The sequence below is a fragment of the Chlamydotis macqueenii genome, chromosome 3 (assembly GCF_036417535.1).
Source record: "Chlamydotis macqueenii isolate bChlMac1 chromosome 3, bChlMac1.mat, whole genome shotgun sequence".
NCBI lineage: Eukaryota > Metazoa > Chordata > Aves > Otidiformes > Otididae > Chlamydotis > Chlamydotis macqueenii.
The window spans coordinates 67,253,808-67,281,675 of NC_141558.1; the positions used below are offsets into that span (position 1 = coordinate 67,253,808).

The 27,868-nt window shown below is 42.0% G+C and overlaps 1 protein-coding gene across 2 annotated transcripts; it reads left to right on the forward strand.

The window, feature by feature from the left end:
- DTD1 (D-aminoacyl-tRNA deacylase 1) lies at positions 1-26,462 on the forward strand. 2 transcript variants are annotated; one of them, XM_086745476.1, is made up of 7 exons: positions 26-108; positions 1,243-1,343; positions 2,456-2,546; positions 4,719-4,954; positions 11,874-11,971; positions 23,837-24,013; positions 25,849-26,462. In XM_086745476.1, the coding sequence occupies exons 2-6, from the start codon at positions 1,328-1,330 to the stop codon at positions 23,990-23,992; spliced, it is 597 nt and encodes a 198-aa protein (XP_086601602.1). In that variant the 5' UTR covers positions 26-108; positions 1,243-1,327; the 3' UTR covers positions 23,993-24,013; positions 25,849-26,462. The 2 variants fall into 2 exon arrangements, with proteins under 2 accessions (XP_086601601.1, XP_086601602.1); XM_086745475.1 differs by lacking the exon at positions 1,243-1,343 and having other exon boundaries at positions 1-108.
- Positions 26,463-27,868: the final 1,406 nt, after the last annotated feature.

Sequence of the window (27,868 nt, forward strand, 5' to 3'; positions counted from 1 at the left end):
CCCCCACTGCCGCCACCGCCTCGCCCCGTACCGGCGCCGGGCCTGCGCTGCGCGGCCGCGCCACCATGAAGGCCATCGTCCAGCGGGTGGCCCAGGCCAGTGTCACAGGTCAGTGTGCCGCCACCGGGAGGGCTACCGGGGCCGGGGGAAGGGGGAGGCGGGGGCGGGCGGAGCGTGGCGGAGCCACGCTCCGCCCGCCCCCGCCTCCCCCTTCCCCCGGCCGGGCCTACATTCCCCGCCGCGGCCTCCACCGGTCCCTCAGCGTCTTCCCTTCACTGCCATCCCCTCCTCGCCTTGCCTATGTGTGTGCGGGAAGCGGTCGTCCCCCGGCCCACTCGCCGTTCCCCTGCGTGGGTTTGGCGTGGGGCGGCTTGGGTGTTTCTTGGTGGTGGTGTGTGCCGGCGATGCTGGCCCAGTCACCTCCGTGCATTCCTTGCATGTGTTTGCAGTGCCGTCCCCGTCGCCTTCTCCCGTGGCTTGCGTGTGCTGCCGCTCCAATTGCAGCTGTCTTGCGTGGCTTGCGTGTGTCGGCAGTGCAGTTGTGATCGCCTTCTCCGACGGCTTGCATGTGTCAGGCACGATAATAAGAGTTGCCTCCTCCTTGCATTTCTTCAGTGGTGCCGTCCGAGTTGCCAGGGACGTGGTTTGCATGTCTCAGCACTGTAAGCAAGGTTGCTTCCTTGCATTGCTGTCGTGTGTTGGTTGCAATTGCCTCCTTGCATTGTGACTACAGTCACAGTCATCTCCTTTCATTGCTTGTCCGTGTCAGCAGTGCTGTCCCAGTTGCCTTTGCCCATAGTTTGCATGTGTTGAGTTGCCTTCTTGCATGGCTTGCACGCGTTGGCACTATGATCACAGTAATCTCCTTGCATTTATTTGCTTGTCGTGGCACGGCTGTCCCGATTCCTGTTGCGCATTGCTTGTGTGTGTCAGTGGAGCCATCCCAGTTGCCTTCTTGCGTGGCTCACATGTGTTGGCACTATGTTCACAGTTGCCTCTTTGGATTGCTTGTGTGTGCCAGCAGTGTGGTTGCGATCACCTTCTCCCATGGCTTAAACATGTCAGCGCTACAATCAGAGATGCCTCCGTGCATTACTTGTGTGTGGTGGCAGTGCCATCCCAGTTATCTTCTCCTACAGCCTGCATATGTTGACACTACAACTGAAGTCACCTCCTTGCATTGCAAGCATGTTGGCAGTGCAGCCTGACTCACCTGTTTGTGTTGTTTGCGTGTGTCAGCAGTGCTGTCCCAATTGCCACCATGCATTGCTTGCGTGGGTCGAGGAAGCCAGTGATAGCCCTGGCGCTTGCTTAGCTGCCAGTAGGAATGATGTATCCTGACGGTATGTCCCAGGTATTGCACTGGTAGGCCCTTCTGTGTTCAGGATGCTTCAAATCCCCAAGAAGTTTGCATGTGAGGCAGTAAGTGTGCCTGCTGTGAAGCCCAAGGGCAAAGTGGTGTGCAGCAGGATAGCCTGCATGTTAAAGAAGTCACTTCTTCTTGTGCATGACTGCTCAGTAAGCACTGGAAGAGCAGGCCTGTCGATAAGTAAAGGGCACAGCTTTTGTGCACAGCTGGTCCTGCGGGTACAATAGTGGTCAGACCTCATCAGCACTGGAATTGTGGCTAACTTATAGCCACATTTCTGCGTAGAGTTTAAACTGTTGTTTCTGGCTGTTAAAGGGTTTGAGGTGTCCATCTGTGAGGGAGATAGTGCTGTGCTTAGCAGGAGGATAGATTTCTGAGCTGGAGGGCATACCCAGATTGTATGGAAAGGAAGAGTTTTTGGGAGGAGTGCTGGTGCTTATCTCAGTTTTAAGACCTTATTTAAATCTTACTACAATCATCTCAGGCTCAAACATGTTAAGGTAATTAAAATTAAGATAATTTAAAACATTTTTTTAGGAAAACACAATACCTCTGTGATGGTTTGTGTTTTGTTATAAGTGTCATTAAAGAAGTTGTGTTCCCAGCTAGGAAGGCAGAATTAGCAGGTTGTTAAAAGTTCTTGTTTCAAAAAATCCATGAGGACTATATCAAGTAGAAATCACCTTTTCACAACTAATGCAAAGTATGTAGGGAGTGGTAGAGTAGAGAAATTGAGTACACGTATTGATATCAACCAGGTGGATAATTTTTACAAGGATTGGAGACGGTTCTTAGCGCTACTGATCCAATTGTAGTAAAAAGTCTTTATACAGTGTTTTTAAATGCTGGAGTAAGCATCTTGAGTGAGTTCCTTACAAATAAGTCATGACATTTGGAAAACTTTTGAAAGAGGGCTTCTATGTGATCTTTACTCTGTAAGAAACTTAGGACAGAGAAGAAGGGTTTAACATGATGTTTTCTTTGGTGGTTGTACAGTTTCCAGCTGAAATTGGTACTTACCTGTGTCATAAAATGAGACAGTGCATTTAGCCTTACTTTTCTTCCCCCCCTGCTCCCCTTCCCCAGTGGGTGGTGAACAAATAAGTTCAATAGGACGAGGCCTCTGTGTGCTGCTGGGCATTTCTTTGGAAGATACGCAAAGAGAGCTGGAGCACATGTAAGTCATATTTTCTTTTGCTTGTACTCTTTTATTTTGCGTTTCTGACACTGAATCAGTGATACCTGTGCAGTAGACAAACAAATGGGGCACTTCTGTTGGGAAACTCAAGTTTGCCTGTTAATTCCTCTTCAGATTTTACCTTGAATACAGGTTTCTTAGTTAGAGTTTTCTTTTTATGTTCCATTGAGAAAAATCTGTTTCCATTCCCTGTCTATGTGGTTTTATCAAGAACAGACTCAAAAAAGAAGAATCAACATGTTGGGATTTTCTGATCTTCCTTTTAAAAATATCTGTCCTTTTTGACAGATATTCGTTCTGTATGAATTTACCCCAAAGGACTCCATCCTTCAAGGATGGGATTTGTCAGAAACCTCAGACTCTCATTTTAGCTTGCACATGAGAAATTTTGTTCTTCCAAAAGGCTGGATAGTCTCGTCAGTTGCTTTTTTTGTAAAACTGAATAAATTTTGGCAGCCTGGAGGGCTGACTCTGGCCATCTGTTCCATGGCCACGAAATACTGTGATTTATCCACAAACGCATGCAAGAGAGAGTTCTCCAGGGGCGGCTACTGTCTTCTTCACACTGTGCATTGTTCTTATGAAGACAAAGAAGAAACAGGTAATAGAGCTAACTGATGTCAAGAAGAGGAAAGGCTCAAGCAGTGAAGAGTGTGAGTGAGGGTGAAAACAACCCTTAGCAGATGTGGAAGAGAAAGCAGAGAGTGGGGATGTGAACGAAAGGTCACCAAAGATCTCACATAAACATGTGAAACTTGTAGAGAATTACAGCAAAACTGAACATGTTTTTATTATTACATGCTCCATTGGCTTGCCGTACTGTTTGCCTCCTCAGTGTGTAACATTTGCTCTATCGTCGTTGTGAAAGATGCTTCTGAATATTGCAAGCAGGTGATTGCTAGCGACTGTGCTCTCAACACCAGGTTGTTTGGATGACTGATGCAGGAAAAGCAGGAAGCCAGCATCTGAAAAAAAGGAGTGAAAGAAATCAGCTTAACCAGGCTCTTCAAGTGCTATTAAAGGGAACTTTTGTAATCCTGTAAATGAAACAACAAACATCTTTGTTATTAAAACACAGCAGTGATGATGATTTAAGCCTATGCACTGGGGCCTTCCATGGCTTTTAACCATCCACTTAATTCAGGAGACAATTTAGTTTGTCTTTGACACACACAAATTGGCAAGGATGCTTTTTGTGACTGTGCCTCAGTGATGGCAAAGCCATGAAGCTTGACCATGACAAAGTCTGACCTTTATACTCACTGCGTCACCTCTGCTGCAATGTAAAATACCTGGCTGATGGCTGCAGTTGAAATGCTTTGCACTTGATACACTCCCCTGTTTATAGATGCTGCAGATTTGTAGAAGCTAAAAGAAGAAACTAAAGACAGGAGAGTTGCATGCATGCAGTCTTGTTATCAATCAATGTTCAACCACAGACTGGGTTGCAAGTCTGCCTGCTGCTTTTCAGGATCCATTTGTGAAAGGACTCTCTTGAGTATTCAGGCAGTTCTGCCCTCCAGCTCTAAAAAACAGCCTTAATACAAATACAGATAAGTTCCAGTCGCCACTTTGCTGCCATCTGCAATTCTGCACTGTTCCCTGCCTTCCTCCTCTCATCCTGAGGAAAAAGTGCTGTCCTCATCTGGCTTGTAGGGCAGCATTTGGGAAGAGTGCTAGGAGGTGGCAAAGCTGGAGGAATATATGTGGATCAGATTTGGAAGCAACCATAGTTTCGGGTGTTCTCATTTCATACTGAGTGTGATTTCCCAGTGTGGTGAGAGCACTAAAATTCCCCAAACTCTTAATATGTTAAATAATGTTGTGACACATAGATAGCAAAGAGTCAGCTTTCTTACATCCTGTACTATTTTTATGTCACCCTGTAACTTGCAGTTATTATGTCCTGATCTCATGCTCTGTAAAATGATTATGTTAATTAATGATCTAACAATGTTATACGTGAGGGCTCTGCCTAATGTGATGAGGTTCCCGTGGTTTAGGAAGGAAGGGACAAAGAGATGTTGTTATGTAGAGGCAGAATGAATATTCATCTGCCTTCCCTTTTATCTCATCTTGTGTAGTAGGCATTAACTTGTACCTGTTGCTCCTGCATGGAACAATTGAGGAATTATCTTTTTCTTCTCCTAGGGTTCGAAAGATCTTGAACTTGCGAGTATTTGAAGATGAAAGTGGGAAGCACTGGTCCAAAAGCGTGATGGATAAACAGTATGAAGTGTTGTGTGTGAGCCAATTTACTCTCCAGTGCATCCTGAAGGGAAACAAGCCTGACTACCACATGGCAATGCCCACAGAGCAGGCGGAGTGTTTTTATAACAACTTCCTAGAGCAGCTGAGAAAAGCCTACAAACCAGAGCTTATTAAAGGTAAGGAGGTAAAAGGTTGGTAAGGTCCTTGATGTGACCAGTGAACCCTGGTTTGTATGTGCTCTTCCCTGATTGTTACTTTCTTTATTCTGCAATTTTCTGCCTGAGTTGCAAAGGAGCTGCCTTTACGTGCCATAGATGATGGGATATTATGGTATTTTCACTAGCCGCCTGGCAGGGTGATCACTCCAGTCTTCCTCTAGCCAAGCTGTTTCCTGGTGTTCCTCTGGAATAGTTTGACATGTAGATGTTCTTGTATTGTTATTGGCTGTGCAACATGAGCAATAACTCTGACAACGAAACCCAGAGAGACTGCAGCCATGAGAACAAGCTCTGGGGTCAGGCTCCCTCAAAGGCTGGATGTTTTGCACTGTGTAGCTAGATTAACCCAGGAGGAGCATTTTTTCTGAGGCATACGTGGTTAGTCAGACTCAAAAGCGTCACCAGTGTGTGATGGGCAGTGTAGCTCCATCTGTCACTTTAGTTTTATTTTCTGTTAAATTATAATTATGACAGTGGAAGGTGTAATGTACAACTTGAGAACAGCATTTGATTTAGACTATCTTTTCTCAACTCTATGCCATATGTGCAACAGTTTTCTCTTTACCAGAAAACGCCCGAGTTCCCCTTGTATTTGTGCTCTATCTACCCTTGATTTTTTCTGTTTGCTTTTCTGTTTGTTTTCTGGCCATTTTCTTATTTAGACTTGAATTTTTGATACACTTGCCCAAAAGACAAGTGTTTAGAAAAGACTATTTATTAAATGGGGGCTATTACATAATGGTCAGCCTTACTTTCCTTATGAGGAAAAAAAAAGGAGAAAAAGACAGAAAACTGATAGCTGGCGAAAGATTTAGAGGCTAACCTCCACATCGACTCTAGATGAAGGAAATTATCCTAAGTGCTTTCCAAGGAGGTGCAGTGAAATGCACACGTAAAATGTCCATCTTGTGCCAACTTCCCAGTAGTTTGATATGTTCTTCCAATCAATATTTGTGGATGAAAAGGAATGCATTTCTGATACTCCTTCCCTGCATCCCTTTCAGTCCATATAATAGAAAACTTCTGTTGTAACAAATTTGCAGTATATGTTTTTTGAATCTTTATCTTTGTTGAGTTATGGCTAAGTTGGGACCTGTTCTTGTGCCTCTGAAACTGGTAATAGAACTTCCTGAAAAGTCAATGGGAATAAGATTTGCTCTGGTAAGATTTGATCGAGTTGGACCCTTATGTCCTGGTAAACTGAAAGCAAGTATGGACTTTCTTCTTTCACCTAAATGAGGTGTGGAAAAATTGATATATCTCTGTATATCTCCATCTTTATCCTTGGGCTTTGGAAAATGCTCTTTCTGAAATACTTTCAATCAGTTCATATTTTTACAGCAGCTTTTTGAGCTTCTCTTTTCAGTGAATGAGACTTATACAACTGAAATGAATATCCACTGTTGTTAAGTGCCTGTATTTTGGCACTTGTTTGACAATGCTTGCTGCAGAAAGAGCCTTCACCTCTGCATTTTTTTAAATGCTGAAAACATAGATTCAGAAGCCCAAGAGTGACTGTCTTTGCTATTGTGTCAGATAACACATGCATTTGAAATGGCTGGCAGCACTGGAACCACCTGTTAATTTATAATTTTGCTTTCTTTTTAGGCTGTGCCAGTCTACGTTGTGCTGGATCCAAGTCTTTTAGACTCTCTTGATCAAAGTTTCTGTTGTGCCAATTGCTTTGCCAGTGGCTTTTTTGTTTGTTTACTTGTTTTGTCTATTTATTCTTCTGCATACAAAATTTCCGAAGCTTGGCAGTTTCATGGGTAGTAGGCTAAGTCCTGTGGTTTCATCAGCAGAGTTTACAGTTCCCCTGAGCTGAGGTGTATTAGAGCACAGGCAGGCTGTATGTGAGCAGGACTGCTTGAGTGTAGGTATAACTTTGTGAAATTGTAATACCTGGGCTGTGATGTAGTGTGACATGCAAACATACTGAATTCTGCCTCAAAAAAGTCCTGGAGAAATCAGAACCTGCCTTGCTGCGGGACTGTCCTACGTGCTACTGTATTGCACAGGGTGATGGGAGGACCCTGGGAAGGAGCATTGATGAATGAGCTGCTGGACTGTTAAGATAGGCTTAGTGTATCAGCATGAGGCTCTACCTTCTGTCTTCAAAATCTGTACACATGCATTTCCCCTCCACATACACATACAGATACTCACACACATAGTCGTAGTTATTGGGAGATTGGAGTTTAATTCTCTGGGTTGCTGTAGATGCCCTTCCCTTTGATCTTACAAATGGCTTGATGCATTTTAGAGGAATAATTTAATCATTTAAAGTGGGATTTGTGTAGCTGAGTCAAAGACAGATCAATAAATGTCTTGCCATATTGCCCAAGAGCTTTGTGTTTTCTAGTCCCTATATTTTTTCAGTAGACTAATTGGGCTGTTGGAAATTGAGCTACTATGAGTGTCACTGTTGTAGGCGCTGGGCAGGAGCTCCTCCGTCTGGTATCTGGTCTGTCTAGAGCTTGCCAGCTAGGAGCTCAGAATGAGAAGTGTTCTCCAAAGAGAAGCACAAACCATTCTTTCACACCCAGAGCAGAGGGACATTTGACAAACAAAATCTTGGAGAAGGCTCAGAGCCATGGCTTCTAGTTTAACACAGGTATCTTCAGACTGCAGATGAGCACCCATGTCTAGGAAAGAGAAGTTTGCATCACAAGTCCTTGCTTTTCTCGCTTCAGTGTTTTCTTCTTCTGAGGAGCAGAGCTGGTGAATACAGGTCTAAGTAGTCTGTTGAGCAAGCTAATATGCAAAAACTAGGCTACCAGGGCTTCTCCTTGTGTGTCAGGGTCTTCACTCTCTGTCTTGAATGTGGATTTAGTCTTCTGAGGCAGTAAGGATTAGCATGGCAAAGAGTGTGAAATATCTCACTCCCTTAATAACGATCTCTGAGTAAGTACGAGAGGACTGTTCCACAAGGAGGAGTTTAATTCAGATTGAGGTTTGGTGCAAGTTGAAAGCAGAATTATTCTCTCTGATTAATTCCCTTCGTGAGTGTTGTCACTTTGGAAGAAGTGCTCTTATCTGGAACAAGAGTACTCTCATGGGGGTAATTAGGAATAACTTTCCAAGTAGACAGGCTTATAAGTAACTTCTGAATAAAACCAGTGTGAAGTTTCTAGGTCATGAGGCTTGAGATATGTCCAAAAAAATATTCTGAAAGTAAATTGTATCTCATTTTCAAGTCTTTACATCTCAGATGTGGCTTGTCTGTCTCACCTCAGATAAAGATCTTTACCTCTGAGGGAGGCATGCATGCCAGATTCTAAGGGAAAAGGAATTCGCAGAGATGGGTGTCCAGCAGAATAAACTTGTCACTTTAATTATGCTTGTAGGATCCCATTTTGTTGCAGAGGATATTGCAAGGAGGTGACTTGATCAGTCAAGAAGTCTTAAAGTGGGGAAAGATACTTACTGCATTGAAGTGCATTGCAGTATAAAAAGCAGGAAAAGAAATAGTGTTTAAGGGTAAGTTGCTAGTGTCTCCCATGGACACTACAGGGTCATGTGATAAATTTACCCAAAGTTACTGGGGTAACAAGCAACATCCAAGAAGGGTGGATTCTTTCTCCTCCTTTCCTTCTGACTGGAAAATGAAAATCAGTCCAGACAGACTGTTGGGACAGACAGATGGAAGAGATGGTGTCTTCAGTTTCTTTGCAGTCCTGTGCAGAAGAGAGATTTGTCTGCATCGGAGTTTAAGAAATTGGATTCAGGGGCAGAACAATGTACTGCTTCGCAGCCTGTCTGCCCAAGGGCTGCAGAAGTGATGTGTTCCACTAGTGTGCTCTTAGGTGAATGCAAAATGCAGTGGTACCACGGATGTTAGTCTGTTTTAGGGGAGTCAGGCTTGTCTCTCAACTTACCTCTTCAGGAAACCATAACACACAAATGAAAAACGCCTTCTCTGAAAGATTATAGGAATTGCCATATACTGACACTACGGTAGACACTGGGACAAGGGAAGGAAGGCAGGAGCATTGAGTTTTTGAGGCAGGCATCCCACACTTAGGGAGATCCTGCTGAAAAAGCATCTCTTCCTAAGGAGGGATTAGGCATTGATTTAAGAAGAAATTGTGAAATTAGGTTATAGCTGTCCCCTGTTCTTTCAGGTAAGACCAGAGTCTGAAGCTGCAGAGTAAAAAGCTGTGTTACACTGAGGGCTCTTCTTGAAAAGAGCTACGAGGACCAATGGACCACTAGAACCCTTTGATTTTGTTGTATAAGGGAGTGTCATGGTTTAGCTACGGTCAGCAATCGAGTACCACACAGCTGGTCAATCACCCTACCCTTCCCCAGGGGATGGGGGAGAGAATCGGGAAGAAAAGAAAACTTGTGTGTTGAGATAAAGGCAGTTTACAAGGATAGCAAAAGAAAATGTAATAAAAATATATGTAATAATGATAATAATACTAATAGAAAAAAAAAAGAATAATAATAATTAAAAAACCCCTAAATAAACAAACAAGAACAATGAATGATGCACAATTTCTCACCACCCGATGACCCGATGACTGATACAGCCTGTCCCAAGCAGCAATCACTGACCAAAAAAACCTCAAACTGTAAACGATCCCGGAACAATTCCAAACAGTGAGAGAGAAAAAAAAAAGAACTCACTGGCTCACCTCCCCACTTAAGTACTGAGCATGATGTTTATGGCATGGAATACTCTTTTTGGCCAGTTTGGGTCAACTGTTCTGGCTTTATCCCTCCCAGCTTCCTGCACCTGCACATTAGTGAAACCTGGGAAGACAGTGACATTGGTCTCTTTAGCAACAACTAACAACATCAGTGTGTTTATCAACATTCTTCACAAATGAAATCCAAAACACATCAGCTCCTGAGCGGAAAATTAACTCCGTCCTAGCCAAAACCAGGACAGGGAGCTGCCAGCACACAAATCCAGAAGCACATGCTATGCAGGGACAAAAATCCCTGAAACTACAGGATACATCAATTTGTGATGAGGGAGGGTAGCAGCTGCTTCTGACAACATCACCTTTGCAGGTGATGAAAGCTTGAAGATGAGGGTGTGTAGTGGTCCAGAAGGCATTTTGTATTAAGGCCAATAAAGGGATTTTGGAATGTGTGAAGAAATTCTCCCTCAGTTAGCTTTTTAAATCCTTTGAAAGAATGAGGTTGCTGAGACTGAAACCCACACAGCCTTCCGTATTCTGGTGATTGCAAGGCACTGAGACCCTTCCTGTCTTTGAGAGGAGGGTCTGGAAGAGAGAGGCTGTAGAGGAGGGGAACATTAACAAGCATTTCTGTTTTAAGTACTGTTTTCATTAGCTTTAAATCTTCAACTTTCTGAACTGTGCTTCACTTTGACCTGAGGTGACCTTGGGTCAAAAAACTGGTAATTTAAGTATGAGGTGAATGGGAGGGAGCTGTTATAGAAAGGTGTCCCTTGACAGTAGTTCTGATGCTGAAACAAGATAGAAAGTGCTTGTGACATGGAGGTGCTTTGAGTGTTCTGGTATAGGTGAGGGCTTATTTGACCACTTTATCAGCCTCTGAAAAGGGACATGTGAAGTTTACTTTTTTTTACGTCCATACATTTATGAGAAGTGCAAAAGGCAGTCCTTTCCTGTGAGTAAAGTGCAGCAGAGGGATGGTATGATATGTAGAGAGCTATTTGGAAAGTTGTGCTCCCACTAAATCAGTTTAAGATGGTATTTTTTGCTTATTATTTTGTTGAAGAAAAATGCATTAGTTTTGACTGGTTTACGACTGGTTTATGTGATCAGCGTATAGGTAGATCTCTTTCCATATACACTGTAAATATAACAACAACCCTTCTATGAGCAGCAACTCAAGCAGGGTCTGCTTGATCTTCCCAAAGCTGCAACATAACCACTTTCTAAGCATGTCAGTAGATCTTCCCTCATGATCTGCACGAAGGTATAGAGTCTTGTTTTACTGTGCTTGTCAGACGCAGAAGCTGTCGTCTCTGTGTGGGAAACAATTCAGTGAGATCCTGTGCTGTAGTCAGTATTTCTTCTTGAAGAGACTCTTAGACTTTATGGTAGCTAGACTTCAAGAGTGTAGATACAGCTAACCAAAAGCAAGCATTCTTCAAGCTTTTATTTCTCAACTGAGAGTCATTTATAGGCATCCCTGAAAATGTGTTTCTGCATGATTCACCAGTGAAACCTAAAGCTACAGGTTTAGGGAAAAACATCCTGGGTTTTCTCTGCAGGTTCTCAACTATCATAGGTGGGAAAGGGTTTGAAAACTGTGCTGGAAAACTATAATCATGAGCTGACATATTTTCTCAGTGAGACCCTTTACATGTTACATGTTGAGGGAGTAGACGCTGTCTTTTTTTGCCAAACTCTGACAAAGAATGCCATTCTACAGGAACACAGAAATTACTGTAGCAGACTGGGACTAAGCTGTACACCAGTGTCTCCTGCTCTAGAGTTTTCAGTGGCAAATGCTTCAGAATAGACTTTTGAGTCTTTTTGTCTTTTGCCCATATGTAAAATTTCTTCAGAAGATCAACTAGTTAGCTGGATTGGATCCCTAGGCTTAGCTGGTGCATCTTTTAAAATTGCATCTCCTGCCTGTGACAGCTATCCTGCCCATCCTGAACTATGAGCAAGCACCTTGATTATCTGTAGACTTGGTTTGTTTTGTGGACATCGTTGTGCTTAGCTATGTATTTATCATCTCTGAATGTCAGACTGCAGAGCTGGGTGCACACAGACTGTTTTTTTTCTTAGTAGCTTTCTGCAGTTTGTTCGTTGTTTGACCTTTTATGTATCTTTTTTTTTTCTCTTTAATAGCACATTGGGGAAATATTTTGGTATGTGTTACCTTTTCAAGAGCCCTTAGCTCTTGTCTTTTTCCTTTGCAGATGGCAAGTTTGGTGCCTACATGCAGGTACACATCCAGAACGATGGTCCTGTAACAATAGAATTGGAGTCCCCGGCTGCCACTGTCGACCCTAAACAGGTAAGTGAGCCAGGGTCAGTCTGGAAAAGGTGCACGTATAAGCTGTGCCTCCTCTGTGAATTTGTAGCATTCTTGTTATGAAGCAGTATAGCTTTCCTTAGTCATGAGGACCTTGTGCTGTCTGTGCAGCCTCTGAAAAGTTAAATAATTGCATTGTTTTCTTCAATTCCCTGGTCTGTTGATAGCTGCCTGCTGTCCTGGTAAAGGTTGTGCGTGTGTAATGCAAAACAACTTTTTACAGTTTATTCTTGCTCATCAATAAAGTTGCTGTTTAATTACGACTCATTAACTATGTTAACTAGTTAATTAACATTAACTATGTTAATGAGTGTCTGGACTCTCCTTTTTTTTAGTGAAGTTTCTTGACATTTAGGAGCTTTTGTATGTGGGTGGCTGGATGGAACTGGAGAACTGCTTCTTTGCCAGAAACAAGAGAACAGCAAGTTTAAGTCCTGAATTTAAGTCTGGAGTGAAGAGTTAGCTCTGCTGAGGAACAGCACAAGCTATGCTGAAAACTAACTGTAATGATGAGGTTTTCTCATCCTCTAAACACAACAGTGACCAATTTTTCCAGGCTGAAAGAGAAGGGGGGGGATTGTTATTACCAGCTGTACTTCAGCGAGGCCACACCAACCCTATTTGTGTAACACTTCACTTAACCTTGTTGAAATTGTTATTGCAGTTTATGAGAAGGGCATGAGGGAAGAACCAGGAAACTACAAATCTGTTAATCTGACCTCAGTACCTGGGAAAATTATGGAAAAGATTATTGAAAGGCATTTAAAGGACAGTGCAATCATCAAGCGCAGTCAACATGGGTTCACAAAGGGAAAGTCTTGTCTAACTGATTTTATATCCTTCTATGATAAGGTCACCCACCTAGTGGATGAAGGGAAGGCAGTGGGTGTAGTTTTTGTGGATTTCAGTAAGGCTCTTGATACTGAGCCTCACAGCATCCTTCTGGACAAGTTGTCCAACTGTGAGATAAGCAGATATGCAGTGCGCTGGGTGAAGAACTGTCTGAAGCGCAGGTCTCAAAAGGTTGCAGTGAATGGGACAACATCTGGCTGGCGATGGGTCACCAGCGATGTTCCTCAGGGTTCAATTCTAGAGACAGTTCAGTTCAATATATTTATCAATGATCTGGATGCAGGAGTTGAATGCACCATTAGTAAGTTTGCTGATGATACTAAAGTGGGAGGTACTGTTGATTCTCTCAGTGGACAAGAGGACTTGCAGATGGATCTGGATAGATTAGAGCACTGGGCAGTCGTCAGTGGCATGAAATTTAACAATATTCTGCACCTGGGATGAACTGATGCTGAACACAAGTGTAGATTGGGAGAGGAGTGGCTGGAGAGCAGCCCTGCAGAAAGGGACCTGGGGTGCTGGTTGACAGCAGGCTCAATATGAGTCAGCAGTGTGCCCTGTCAGCCAAGAGGGCAAACCGCATCATGGGGTGCATCAAACACAGCATAACCAGCTGATTATCCTGCTGTCTTCAGTGTTGGTGCGGCCTCACCTTGAGTACTGTGTCTGGCTCTGGGCCACACAATTTAAAAAGGATGTTAAGACTTGAGTGCATCCAGAGGAGGGGAACAAAGCTGGTGGAAGGGCTGAAAGGAATGTCCTGTGAGGAGCAGCTAAGGACTTTGGATTTGTCTAGTTTGGAGAAAAGGAGACTGAGGAGTGGCCTCATTGCTCTCTACAGCTTCCTGAGGAGGGGAACTGGAGAAGGAGGTGCTGATCTCTGCTCCCTGATATCCAGTGACGGGATGCATGGGAATGGTTCAAAGCTGCATTGGGGAGGTTTAGGCTGGACATTAGGAAGGATTTCTTTACTGAGAGGGTGGTCAAACACTGGAACAGACTTCCTGGAGAGGTGGTCGATGCCCCAAGCCTGTCAGTGTTAAGAGGCATGTGGACAATGCCCTTGATAATATGCTTTAGCTCTTGGTCAGCCCTGAAGTGGTCAGACAGTTGGACTAGATCATCATTGTACGTCCCTTCCAACTGGAACTATTCTGTTCTGTTCTGTTCTGTTCTATTCTATTCTATTCTATTCTATTCTATTCTATTCTATTCTATTCTATTCTATTCTATTCTATTCTATTATCTTTCTAGCTGCAGCTTGTCCCAGGTACAGTGATCCTACCCAATTATCAGTTGATCAGCAAGGTAAAATCACTTTGCTGATCGAATCTGTCCTTGAGTTGCCATCTGACCATCACTCTTCTGAATTAAAAATCAGACATTTAGGTTTTTCAGTCAGCCATGTGTGTTTATATCTGCTCTTTTAAAGCCTGCTGTAGGTTCTGTGATAACTGCAGTGCAACTGGTGGCTGTAATTGGTGGGAATTAGGCATCTCCTGGGAATTCTGCATATCTCAAAAGATCATACTAAAGGCATTTGGATTCTACTGGGAAAAGAGCATGGGAAGGCCTAAAGAAGCATCTCTTCTTGCCTTAAATGGCTAAGGTATCTTGGCATAAGGGTAGATTGATCACTGAAGGATGACATGGTGCAGTTTCTGACCTAAATGGAGAGCACCGAGAGAGCTTTTACCCCTGCTATCCTGTGTGTGGGGAACATGGGCTTAAGGGTTTTGTCCTCACAGTTGCCTGCCTTTCCTATCTGACAACTTCCTTGTGACCATAACATGGGATAAAGACTAGGAAGGATGCTGCTGCTTTTCAAACTTTGTCTGGCATTAATTTTCTCTTTAATGTGAATGATTGTGCTTCAGTCTTGCCTGCTAATTGCCTTCCTTTCCTCCTTAAACCTCATTCTTCATCACAAGATGAGGCTTCTTGTGCAGGATGTTGTTTATCCTAAGATAAGGTTACACCAAGTATCTTCTTACTGAATCTGTGCCTGGACCCTATAAAAATGAGGACATGGTCCTTCTATAGGCTGTCTGAGTGGGTTCTGCGCAGTCCTTATATGAGAATAAGAATAATGTAAATTTGCTTACTTTCATTCTGCAACATGTTGTCCACACACATTTCATTAGCCCCCCTCAGTTCCAGCTCATTGCAGGTCCTGATGCAGGGGATTCTTGTTTGTCACAGAAATAGATGAGCTCTTACAGTGGCAAAGACACCAATAAAGCAGTCCAGCCGTGTGCGCTTTGGATGTACAAAGAATTTAATCTATGTCATATTTCAAAGAACCCCATTTACTTGAAAATTGGCAGCTCTTTTAACTGTTGTTTGGTATTTTTTCCAGCTCATAGCAGGACCTTAACACACACTGTTGGAGGCACTGCTGTTTCTCACACTCTCAAGCATCCTTTCCTGATATTATTTGACATTTGTGCCATCATCTCTCACCCGTCGTACAAAGTGGGGGATGAGGAAGAATTAATTTAAATTTGTCATTCTCTTCTGTCTTCCCTGCCCATTTCATTTTCTTTTTTTTTGCTGTTGTACAGTCTGTGGATTTACTTGTAGCATGGGATCTAAGTCGTAGAGATGATGTGGTTTTTATCTTTTTGCTTCCTGCTTTAGCAAGAAGAGATAAATAAACCATCCTGCAGTGTTTCATGTGATGTTAACAGAAAGAGATTAGACAAATAATTGCTGATGTAGCTCTTTTATGTTATTGGATGTGACAGTGAAATACCTCTTTTTTTGAGCAGTTGTCTGTGGTTGTAATTGGTAATCTCATCTTTATAATTCCTTTGCAATGTAATTAGTAATTATTGATCAATTTGTAATTAGTTGATTAATCCAAATCTATTTGTATTCCTTGTGCTTGAGAGGTATAAATAAATCACTTACAGAGTTAATTTAAAAAAAAAGTCCTCCACATACAACAAATATATATGTAAGTATATATATGTAATATGTGTGTATATATATGTGTATATATATAAAAGAGAATATGCCAGCTGTTTGTGAAACCCTGGTAAGCAGGGGAAGCGACCACAGCTCAATTTGTTGTGAACCGTTCAGTGCCATTGTTGTCTGATTTTATAGTAAGCAAATGAATTCAAAGTATGAAGTAAATCAGAAGGTTCTTGCACCAGCAGTAGTTAGTGATTGCTGGGCCTTTTCCGAAGACTTGTGATGATTTTGGAATTTGGACATTTGGAAAAAGAAAAAATAGCTGGCATTTAATTGAGCTCTTAAAGCACCTTTTTGGTAAGTCTGATGAACAAGAAATTTTGCTTGAAAGGCAAAATAAAGCCACGGATTAGAAACTGGATAAGAAATGTGCAAACAAAAAGGCATAAGATGGGAGAAGGTCAATATACGCATGCGGTGATTCTGTTTTGAGTTCAATAGCAGTGACTACATTTCCTACATAGTCTTTGACCATAAAGGTAGATCAAGTATTTCTCTTCACTCTTGACTATGATGCAGAAAACAAAAGGATTAGATGCTGAACTGATCTCTGTGGACCCATTTGTTCCATTACTGTCTAGAATAAAATAAACTACATTGTATTTTAAACAATATTTTGGAACTGGACACTGTAGTGGGAGGGATAAGAATGAAAGCATTGGAGCAGATCTTTGTTAGCAAATCTGCCTGTATCAGTACTATAAAGCAGCATGCACATGCTTAGTTGGTATGAGGTGTAAATAATAATGTAATCCCCCTTGGAAATGTCAGTGTTTTGAATGAGAGAGGAACTTCTCAAGACTGACATTTAAGTAACTTACATTTTTAAATGGCAGGAGGACCTTGGTTATAGAAAATCCATTAAATGAATTCCACATAAATATTCTGTTATTTATGCCTTAAAAAACTTTTTGTAACTGTGTAGCCAAAAGTGATTTCTTTGATGAATGTGGAGAAACTCCAAATCTAGTATTTTTAAATTTTCTATCACTTTTCAGTTAGAACATTTTAATATAATGCAACCGAGGGTGTTTTCAGTTCTCCAAGCATGGTGTTGCTTCAGCTTCAGTTTTCATTTTAAGGAGGGATGGGAATTGTCTTGGAATTATGTGATCAGTAGCACAGTCCTGACACAGCTGGTCTCAAATATTTAGTGATGTTAAACTATGGTAAATGACTGTATAGTGAGGGCCTCCGTCTGCAGCAAATGGATTTTTCCAGTTGTTTTTGAATTTGTTTTTTGTCACCTAGTTTTAAATCCTTCACATGTGAACATATGCACCATTATGAGAAATAAACTACAGGCCTCTCCTTGGCACCATCAGCAGACATTTTTTCTAGATGCTATGTTGCCAGCTTTGATGTTTCTCTTCTTCAAGATGCGCTGTTTTTGAGCTTACTTTGAAGAAACAAATCCAAAACCTGTTAGTTCATTTTCTTAGACTGAAAGTTGTGGTGAGGAAAATGAACCAAAGGGAGCTCAACTGGTTATCTATATCACTGGTGATAAAGAGCGGTTGAGGAAAAAGAGTGGGGAAGCAATGCAGCTGATAAACTTCTTGGCCAGGGAATTTTTCCAAGACCCTGGGCAGTGAGTTAGACCAGGCTAACTAATGAAGGGCTGGTAGCACTTTTCTTGTCTCAGGCTTTGAACCTATCTAATGTAACTTCATTGTGTGCCACTCACGTTTCTGCTAGGAACAAAATGAAGTATATAATTCCTTGCATGACCTGCTCATTGGCCAAAAGGGTTGTGTCCTCTTCTCAAAGAGAAAAAAACTCCTAATAACACTTTGATTGTAAGTCTAAGGTATAGATATGTGGAAAGGAAAAGGAAAAAGTCAGATGATCTGCCATCTCCTTAACAGATTCTGAAGATTAGCCACCTTCTCTCATGACCTTTCCAATGATTTATTTTTGCAGCAGATCTCTGATAATCATTTTATCTCCGGGCTATCATTTGCTTAGTGGCTTTAGTATGAAACTGTTAGACTTGCAATGCCCTAGGGCAGTTTGAAGGATTGGTCTCTTTCTGGAATGTAAGCTGTCCTTAAAGTTATTGTGATATATATATATTTTTTTAATTTGAAATTGTAGCAGCTTGGCACGCCACTACTGATGTTTAAAACATACATCTGCAGATCTCGTTGTAGTTTGAACTTCCAGAAACATGAACCCTGCCACTGATTTTCCAGCAGACTGCTAACAAAATAATTCTCGTGTTGTTGTCATTCACTTCTTCCTGGCGTTATCCATAGCGATTGCTAAAGGAAAAGCAGTCTCTAGAGCAGCAATCAACCTCTGTGAACACACTGGTCACAGAGAAAAAGGAAAACAAAGGATGTATTTCTGTATTCAAGAAGGTAGAACTTCAGGGAAGACTGACACTAAGGCCTTTCTGAATGTGGGAAATTAAATTCAGCAAAACAGACAACCTGGAGAATTATTACCAGTTTCATGTAGGGGACTTGGTGTGCCAGTTTGTTTGCATATTTTTGCTACAGCAAATTTATTGCAAAAGTGATGTGATGTATTTCAGCTGATGTAATGGCAGACATTTCTGCCTTGGTGAAACCTTCTTTCACAGCGCAGTCTAGCTTTCCACTGTAATTAAGTTTTTAGAATTTCATGTCTGTGGTGTACTATTAAATTGAACCAGGCTAGAATTTGTCAAAGAATCTGCCAACCTAAGTGTAAATTTTGACCTTTTCCAAAACTATTACTTTATATATTGGTCAGTCTGTTGGGGACGAAGCAGTGTCCACATAGTTTGAGATTATTAGTTCATAGGTTGTGTCTCAGCAATGTAAAATATCTGTACTACAACGGGAAAAAAGAAAAGTTGCCTTCTGAGGACTCTTGCATTTTTGTGCGTGGTCACAAGGGAGATGGTCTTAAACACTTGAGATGTTTCAAGACTTTTCTAATTTCTTTCATGCTTCAGAAGTTCAGCAGTTGGGTCAGACCACATATTGATTCCTCAATCACAGCTTTTGACTACTAGCAGGGAGGACTTCTTAATAAAGGACTTCTTCTGAACAGCTGGTTGGTTTGTGAGTTTTGGTTGTGGCCAAAGTCATAACAGAAAATTATTCCAGGGTACTGTGCTTGAGATAAAAGGATTGACGTGTATGTCGTAGTTCAGCCTGGATCGGGACCAGACTACGCAGTCTCTCTCTCGCTCCCCCCACCCTCCGAGAGAATAGGGGGAGATAATATAAGAAAAACGGCTCGAGGTTTGAGATAAGAACAGGGAGAAAATCCTTAAAGTTACCATTACGGGCAAAACAGACTCGACTTGGGGAAAAATACTCATTTATTTCTAAAACTAGCAGGAGAATGAGACGGGGAACAAGATAACCTCCCCCCACCCCTCCCTCTTCCCGGGCTTAACATTATCTCTACCACCTTCCCCTGCCGAGCGGCACGGGGGAAGAGGGAATGGGGGTCGTGGTCAGTTCATCACACGTTGTTTTACGCCGCTACTTCGTCGTCGGGGGAAGAACTCCTCGCATTCCTCCCCTGCTCCATCGTGGGGTCCCTTCCACGGGCCACAGTCCTTCGTGAAACTGCTCCGGCGTGGGTCATCTCTTCCACGGGGGACAGTCCCTCCAGAACAGCTGTCCCAGCGGGCCCTCCCCGGGCCACAGCCTCCTTCAGGCATCCACCTGCTCCAGCGTGGGGTCCTCCACGGGCTGCAGGTGGATCTCTGCTCCTCCATGGACCTCCATGGGCTGCAGGGGGACAACCTGCTCCACCATGGTCTTCACCACAGGCTGCAGGGGAATCTTGGCCAGGAGCCGCATTACTCCTCCCCCTCCTTCTTCACTGACCTTGGTGTCTGCAGCCGTTCCTCTCACAGGAAAAATTCTTCACAACAGGCTGGCAGATGCCTCTCAGGATCTTTTTACATCTCATTCGCATCTCATCTCCTTTCGACTTCTTGCAGCTGGGCTGGGCCGAGTTGGGCCCAGTCGGCTGCCCGACGGGAGGCCAGAGGGTGAGGCCTGCAAGGCCCATAAGGCTCGCGCCTCTGCCTCTCTGTCCCTGCTCAGCTGCTTCATATCTTCTTTCTTTTATTTTTCTGTTTTCCCCATCTTAAATATGTTATCGCAGAGGCATTATCATGGAACATTCTGCTACCAGTTGGCTCGGCCTTGGCCAGCAGCGGGTCCGCCCTAGGCCCGGCCGAGTCCACTGAACAAAGGGGAGCGAGTTCTAGCAGTTTCTTACAGAAGCTACCACCTTAGGCCCCCCCTCACTAAACAAAACCAGAACAGTGCACAAGTTTGCATTATTTTCCATGTGGGTTTTCAGGCTTAGTTACTCCTATTATGTCTATAGTTAAGACTGTCTTAATGGATTGAGGGGCACTGGTTCTAATCCTGTGCACAAATTTTTGCCTGTGTACAAGATGTCATAGCTCAACACGTGGGATGTCTGATCTTGTGTTACAAATGTGAATATTTCAGTGCCTGTGCAGATGTAACTGCTATATGCTGCTGACCAGCCCAGCATTACATCTTAGGCAGACGCAGTACTTTTGCCATGAGACAGCGCTGCTTCTGCTGTGAGATGCCCACACTGTGAATCCTTAGGAGCCTTCCAAGATATCTCAGGAAAGAATGAATTTTGGTTTATAGATGTAAAGCTGAGTTAGACACTTTCTGTATAGGTGCACCATCTCCACAGCTAGCCAGCAAAACCACTAGGCAGTAGCCAGAAACAGCTCTTTATGTTTCTGCAGATGAGACGATGAGTATGGATGCTTATGGGAAAGCATTAAAGATATGTTTCATTGAACTGAACTTCTGCATCTGAAGTTTTATTGACTGTGATACCAAAAAGTTAACTGTTGTAACTTTTTTTCAACTCACTGGCAGGTCTTTTGTGGTGGTGTATAATCCTACAACACATGCATTTGAATTACTCAAGCACCTTATAAGAATGGAAATGAAAAAATTACAAGATATGTAGTTCTTTTGTTGCCTGTCTAATAACAGGGAGACTGTATAGTTTGAGTACAAAGAAACGCATTCTAATCTTTGTGTCTGAACTTGGCTCATAGACTGATCATAGTGTATGTGCAGACTGGAGAGCCTGCATGGTTGTGTTTATGTCCATAGGTACACACAAATCTTTATCTATTTCAGTATTGCTTGAGTTTTAGATGGATGAAACAGTTCATAAATGAACTTTACCTTTAATTTGTTGTAATGAAAGAAAAAAGTAAATCCTGTTCGAATGAGACATGGATTAATACAATTTATCAAATTATCCTCTCTCCTCATTTAAATGAACTTGTTGTGTCATTTTTCTTTTAGCCAGGTGAATATTGCTGTCAGATCAAACCAACATGGGAGTTGTTCTACATATTACAAGGTTATTCCTGTTTCTGTTTTTTCTCCATCTGTTAGAGATGGCCTGTAAAGAAGAGATGTAGTTGAGTAGTCATGAGTAGAGCTTTGGGTCTGCTACAGAGCCAGGTGTGAAGATGGATCCGATTTATCTCTGTATATCTGCTGTTTTGTTTGCCCCCTGTACTACATTGTTCTTAAACTAATTAGTTACAGAATTAGGTATCGTATGAGGTCCTTCGTGATAAATACACGTCATAACTTTGGAGACCATCTGTTTACTCTAGGATATGAATGCTCCTTCTATTAAAAAAGAATATGGTCACGTTGTACATCAGACTATATATACATATATATGTATTTATAAAACTGTATGTATAGCTATATATACTTCAGAAGTCTTAGTGAGAATGCTGTTTGCTCGCAAGACCATGTTGGAAAATGGCCAGTATAGGCATGTTTGAAATGGAAATATGACATGCTATTGTATATTGAGCCATTTCTACCTCTATATGTGAATTATATGTAAAGAACTGTACATTATGGATGTGGATTCTGTATTGCATAACACAAAGTTTACAGAGTGAATACACTACTGTTTTTCATGTTTTGAAAATCCAGGGTTAGCTTTATTGGATTAGCTCACAGCCTTCCCAAAGATAAAGGTAACTCAATTTAAACTGTCAGCATCGTATGTCTTAGGCTTTTTCTTCTTTCAAGTAATAAGAAACACTAGTTAGAGAAGAGGACATATCATGTCATTCTGTAATCACATTATTTACAGAAACAGTAAAGTTTCATGGAGTTATAAATTACAGAACTATGAGGTAATGGAAATTTTTTTTTGCCATCATTATTGTCGAGAAAGGGTCACTGCTAGGAGCCTTGATGCTGCAGTAGAAGAAAGGGGTACAGATTGCAGCAGCTGTTTATAGGTTTGTTGCAGCAGGTTTGACTGTGGTGTGGCTTGATGTTGGGGAGTACTTTGCAATTATGACTGCAATTATGACTATGGGAGGTTGAGGGCCAGTGAGGAACGATGAGTGTGCACTGCCTGCTCACAGTTATTTAAATGTATACAAATCTGTAATTTGAAACCTAGGAACTGTGCTTTTGAGTCTCTTCAGCCCGCGGCTAACGTAGTGTGCCTTCCCTCTTCTGGTACATTTTTGTGCAATGAAGATCATTGAAACCCCAGTTCTGATTTCAGCAGCTGGATTACCCCAATACCATTTGCAAAACTAAAACCCAACTCCAGAGAGACCATGGGAATGCAATTAATTAAGACTGAGTGTCTTTAATATTAAAGGCTGACAGACTTTTGTTTCCCTTCCTGCAGACGCACTCACTTTCTTGTTTAACATTCATGTGCTGTATATATAGGCTTGTTGACAGAAGAGTAGTGTGCATGTTGTCAGATACGTGAATTAAAATATTGCCTGTTATCATTTCCAACACGCTTGTTACATATATGCATGTAACTTGGTGACTGGATCATGCTAGACAAACAGATGGTTGCACTCTGTCATTTCACATAGTAAAAAGAAACTATTTTTAGTTGTGAAATAGCCAGCTAAGACTATTCTGTGTCAAACTAGAAGTCTGTGTGTGCAGGTGTTGAGAGAGGGTGTATATGTAGGATAAGGTTCAAGGAGATGCTGTGCATTCTCCCAAGGCTCTGCAGTCTGCACTCATAGCTCTTATTGACCTGTAGTTCAGGTGTTAGTCTTTGTATGCATCTTCCATAAGCCTATCTAATTCATGATTGATACGTATAATCTATTTTCTTTGATTCTATGGAGATTTCACCTCAGAAGAGATCTTCTGGCCAGGAGATGATGATTTATGACTAGTAGGCTTTATCTTGGGGAAAGTGTTGTGGAAGCACTGAGAAAATCAGTAGTTACAGAAATAAACCGAACTTATAAACTACACTAAGTGTAGTCCTTTAAGTAGCTGTCAACTCGTAGTGTCCCCAGAACTTACTGCAACCTGCTTCTCTGAAAAATGGGAGAGAGATATACAAGTGACAGCTGTGTGCAACAGTTTGACTCTTTTAGTAGCATTAAAATTATTTCTGCTGAGAGGTGGCAAGGCAGTGTTAGCTGAGGGTTTTGCCCAAACGGATTTGAAATAGTTATTCTATGTGATACTAAGGTTTATGTGTCTCCTTCTCTGAATAAATAATGAAATGAATTCATTCTTGTGTGCTGTTTGGCCGAACTGGGGATACACACAGCAACTTTGAAACTACAAAACTGCTACTTAAGACCCAAAACAGAAGAGGAGTTTGGTGGAATCCAGCTCCCCCTTTTGGTCCTTGTGTTGTATTATTTTCCATGTTGGCTGGTTGTGTTGGGAGAAGGAGCTCTGAAAAGTAGAGGATAGTCCTTTAAATGTGTGCACTTCTCTTATAATCAGAGGGGTGATCATGTTAGGAGATGATAATTCAGTGTCTTCTCCAAATATCTGAAAATCTAAGCCTTGGTGGGTTTTTTTTCTTTTTTTTTTTTTTTTTTTTATGGACATCTGTATTGGTGTTATCAATTTGAGTTGCAAGTTTTTGACAAATGCTCACATTTACAATTTTTTAGAAATATTCTCCTGAAACGATTTTATTCCATTAAGTGTTTTCTCATTCTCTTTACTTTGTGAATAGCTGACAAAACTTGAAAAACAGCAACAAAGAAAAGAGAAGACCAGAACCAAGGTGCCCTCTGAGTCAAGTAGAGAAAGAAATGCCCCCCGTAACAAGGATGACCCCAGCGCAAGCAGTGGAGCAGAAGGAGATGTGTCTTCAGAAAGGGAGCCTTAGCTTTTCCAAAGCAGGCCTCAGGTTTGGCTTTTCCACTCCTCTGTAAAGCTGTGTTCTGCTGCTTGGCAATCTCTAATCCTAGGTTCTTTACTGAGGCAGCAGTAGAATTAGAAGTGCTGAAAAGTGAAATGCTGATAATCTTGCTGCTGGGTAACCTCTGCTTCTATCTGCAGTCAGCACATCAGAATGTAGAAGTGGGTGAAAACCTCCTTCCAGCTGTGTGCTTGGTTGGAGGTGTGTATCTGTGAGTCTGGCCCAGCCATTACTGTTGACTCAGGAGATCTAAAATTTTGGTCTTAAAACACACCAGTGACTTAACTCAGAATCCTGCTTTGTATTCTTCAGAGCAGAGATACATGGTTGTGTTTCTCCCCCAGTCTTTACTTAGCAGACAGGTCACTCTGGAACAGCTCCCACCATTTGTAATACCCAAATAACACACAGTCCCCAGCAATGGAAGTAAAAAACATTTTAGAAGCTGGAGATGGGCCAGAAATGCAGTTTCCTGTCACAGTTCCTACCCCTCCCTCCTCAGTTTGTTCTTTCCCAGGATGACTTGATAACAGGCTATTTCATATACCATCACCTTCTAATGAGAACATTAGGCAAGACATTGAGAGCCAGACTTGCTGCTTGAACTCAGTGTGGGAACTGGGATTTCCTCCCTCTTCAGGCATTTGATTTGCAGGACATGCCTGGACCTGAGCGAATTGAATTAGGCTCTCTCTCAATATAGACCTGAATCCTTTTCATGGATTATCTACATATGTAGATATGTATTTATCATACTTAAAAATGATTCCAGTCATTTTTAAGTCTTCAGGAGATAGCTTTCATTGCCTTCCTTCGTCTTGCCCCCCTCCCCCAAAAAAGCTACACTGCTGATTTGGAACTTTCAAATGTGTCCAGGCTCTCAAGAAAACATAATTTCCCTCATCATCACACTGAAGCCCTGAGCTGGCTATGCAGTTTAATTATTAACAGCTATGCAAAGTTAAGGTCTAACTTTTCTTTCATTTTCCCATCCCTAGAGTTCGGTCTGGCTTGTGATTTATACAATTCAATATCACACGTTGCTCAGAAAGTTGGGGTTTTTTTTAAGAAAAAAAAAAGCCATGAATTTCCCTGGTGGTCAGACATTGAGGGGTGATTTCTGTTTGATAGAGGTTTGTTTTATCTATGTGGTACTAGTATAAATGAATTTGCATAAGGCATTAAATAGATTTCTGGAAATATGCTAATTTGTTTTGGATTGACCTGGAAAAAGGATCAAAGAAACTTTCAAGTCCACAGGCTTTTTTTTCGCTGGCCTCATGGAGAGAAGCTTCAAAACTGATGTGAAGTGGTTCTGTTCATTAATTGGGTCTCAGTCAAAAGTGAATTGTCATGTAGTGCAACAGCTGGAATCACATGTGTTCTGCTCTCTTCGGCTTTATGCTCGGTGCAGCTTCCTGTTTTAGTATTGGGGATAAGTGGGCACATTGGGAAGGAGAACATGTTCTTAGAAAATAATGTGAGGATGTGTAATAATAATTTCTCAGCAACTGTCAGCTTTGCTGCTGTGCTGCAGGAATACACAGTTTCCCCCACTGTTTCTGAGTGGTGTGTAGAAATAAAAACATTTTAAGAGCAGGACTTTGCAGACCTTCCGGAGTGCTTTGGTCAGTCTGACCTTTCCAATAGCATTTGGAATTCTAGGGAGCTGAACATGTCTAAAATGTGATATACTGATAACCTAGCATTAATTTTCATGCTGTGACAATAAGTAAAGATACTTTTCTCTATGGGATTTGAAGGAATCATTCCCTATTTCTACTCTACTTAAAGTAATGTTCCTGTTTGTTTCCCTTCCACAGTTTCTCGCACAAAAGCTACACTGGATTCTTGAAGAAAGACCCAACAGACATTCACCTCAGCACCACTCTTCAACGGCTTTGGAAAAGGATGGAAAATGGGAAAACAGAACTAAGACATTAGAAACCCGTATCATTCTGTATCAAAACAACCAAAGCAATGCTATCAGATTCAGTTGTTAATGCGTAGTATCAGTAGTAAAAAGGACTCGTAACATTTCTGTGTATGTGTTTTCACCTGACTGCTGAATAAAGGGTGACTATAGGCAGATTGTAGCAGAACATTCACTCTCAGTATGTAAGCTCCATTTCAAAGATAAATCAGGGGTTTTTCCTTAAACTTACACTTGAATTCTGAAAATTATCCAGGCAGGCTTGTATTTTGATTCTCACTCTCTGGTGTCATGTGCTACCTGTTTCCATGGCAGCGTGTAGATCTGTGTATATTTTGGTATATTGTTCAGCTGCTACGTCACACCAAGTTAGGCAGTCCAGTCTTTCTGCATGGATTAAGTTATTAAAAGGGAAGATCAGCCGCTAGTTGTTTATCATGTGGAAACATCTGTCTTGTAAACTTTTTTAAAAACAGAAAATACTTTATTAAACAAATGATGATAGCTGAGTGCCTCCTGGTGTTTGTGTATTGCATTTCCAAAGATAACAGCAATGTGTTTAACAAGGTGAGTGACGCAGAGAAAAAGTTACAAACCAAGAAACACCTAGTAATGTAACTCATCCGCATCTGCTGTGGAATTTTGAAAGTAAGGCTGCTGACCTTTGCTCCTTCCAACACGTCCAAGTCCTTTAGTTACTTTACGGTGGCCATCAAAATGCCGCAGCAGCTGCTCCACATACTGCATCATGCACCTGCTGACATTTCTGTCAGATTCATCAGAGGCAGAACAGCATTTGGAAGCTGCCGGCGAACAAGAAGAGCTGAGAAGCAGCTGCAGAACTGCTCTCCTGTGGATGTTAAAGCCAAGGAGGTTTCAGGGGAAATGAAAGACTGCAGATCCTTACGTCTTTGACTTCTTGCAGAGGTGGTGATGATATGTTTTCTACAGGGTATTCTCTGGGCCTGCCTTGGCTCTATGGTTTTCACTAGCCATCTGCTGTGGTCACCATCAGAGCCAGGGTGCTTACTGCACAACTGTCTTTACCTGATTATAGGGCTAACTCACTGGAGATGGTTGTTCTTAATCAAAATGCATGTCGTATTTGCAGTGCTGTAGCGTGTGCAATCACTGTGTGTTTGTTTTTTTTTTTAACTTGTAGCTTTTTGCTTCTGACTGCTTGTTTAGTAAAGTATCGATCAAGCCAAGACAGGAGAGTTTCAGAACTGCACTGTGGCATTGCCTTTTAACATAGATGAAGCTTAAGTAAAGATCTGGCAAGCTACACATCTAGCATTTATCAAGAATGATGAATCGCCAGGATAGGTTGAAATGTTACACTTAGTCTTGCCTTTAAGAATTTACATAATTTTTCTTCTGGCCATTACATGCAATTTAGCTTGCCTGAAGTCACAGCCATGTCACAAGCAGTGCTTTTTCACCTACAGGTGTTCCATCTTGTCCCTTCGGAAACTCCCTTGCCTGGGCCTAGAGCCTGACAGGTCAGGTTAGTGCTTAACTGGCTGTGAAGGGCAGATTCAACCAGGAAGACAGTGAGTACCTACTCCTCAGGTGTTGATATGGTTGTTAAACAACCAACCCTCAGATATATCTCATCTAGCTTAAGTGTCCTGCTTGCTCCAGCATGTTTGAAATCTTCTCTTCTGCTTTGCAACTTGTTCTTAAGAAGATAACGGTGTGAAGAAGGTCACACAGTCTCTTTGCATCCTAAAAGGTAAGCTGGTAGAAGCCAAAGTGAAAAGAAATAATGAAGATTGAGAAGAAAAAGTATTATAAATACATCTCAAGGGAGGCAAGAGGTGGTATTCTAGCTATGTTTAAGCAGAAATAAAGCGCAAAGAAGTGGTGGCTGTTCGTCGAAGGTGGGGTGACCTGATGCTTGGCTCCCT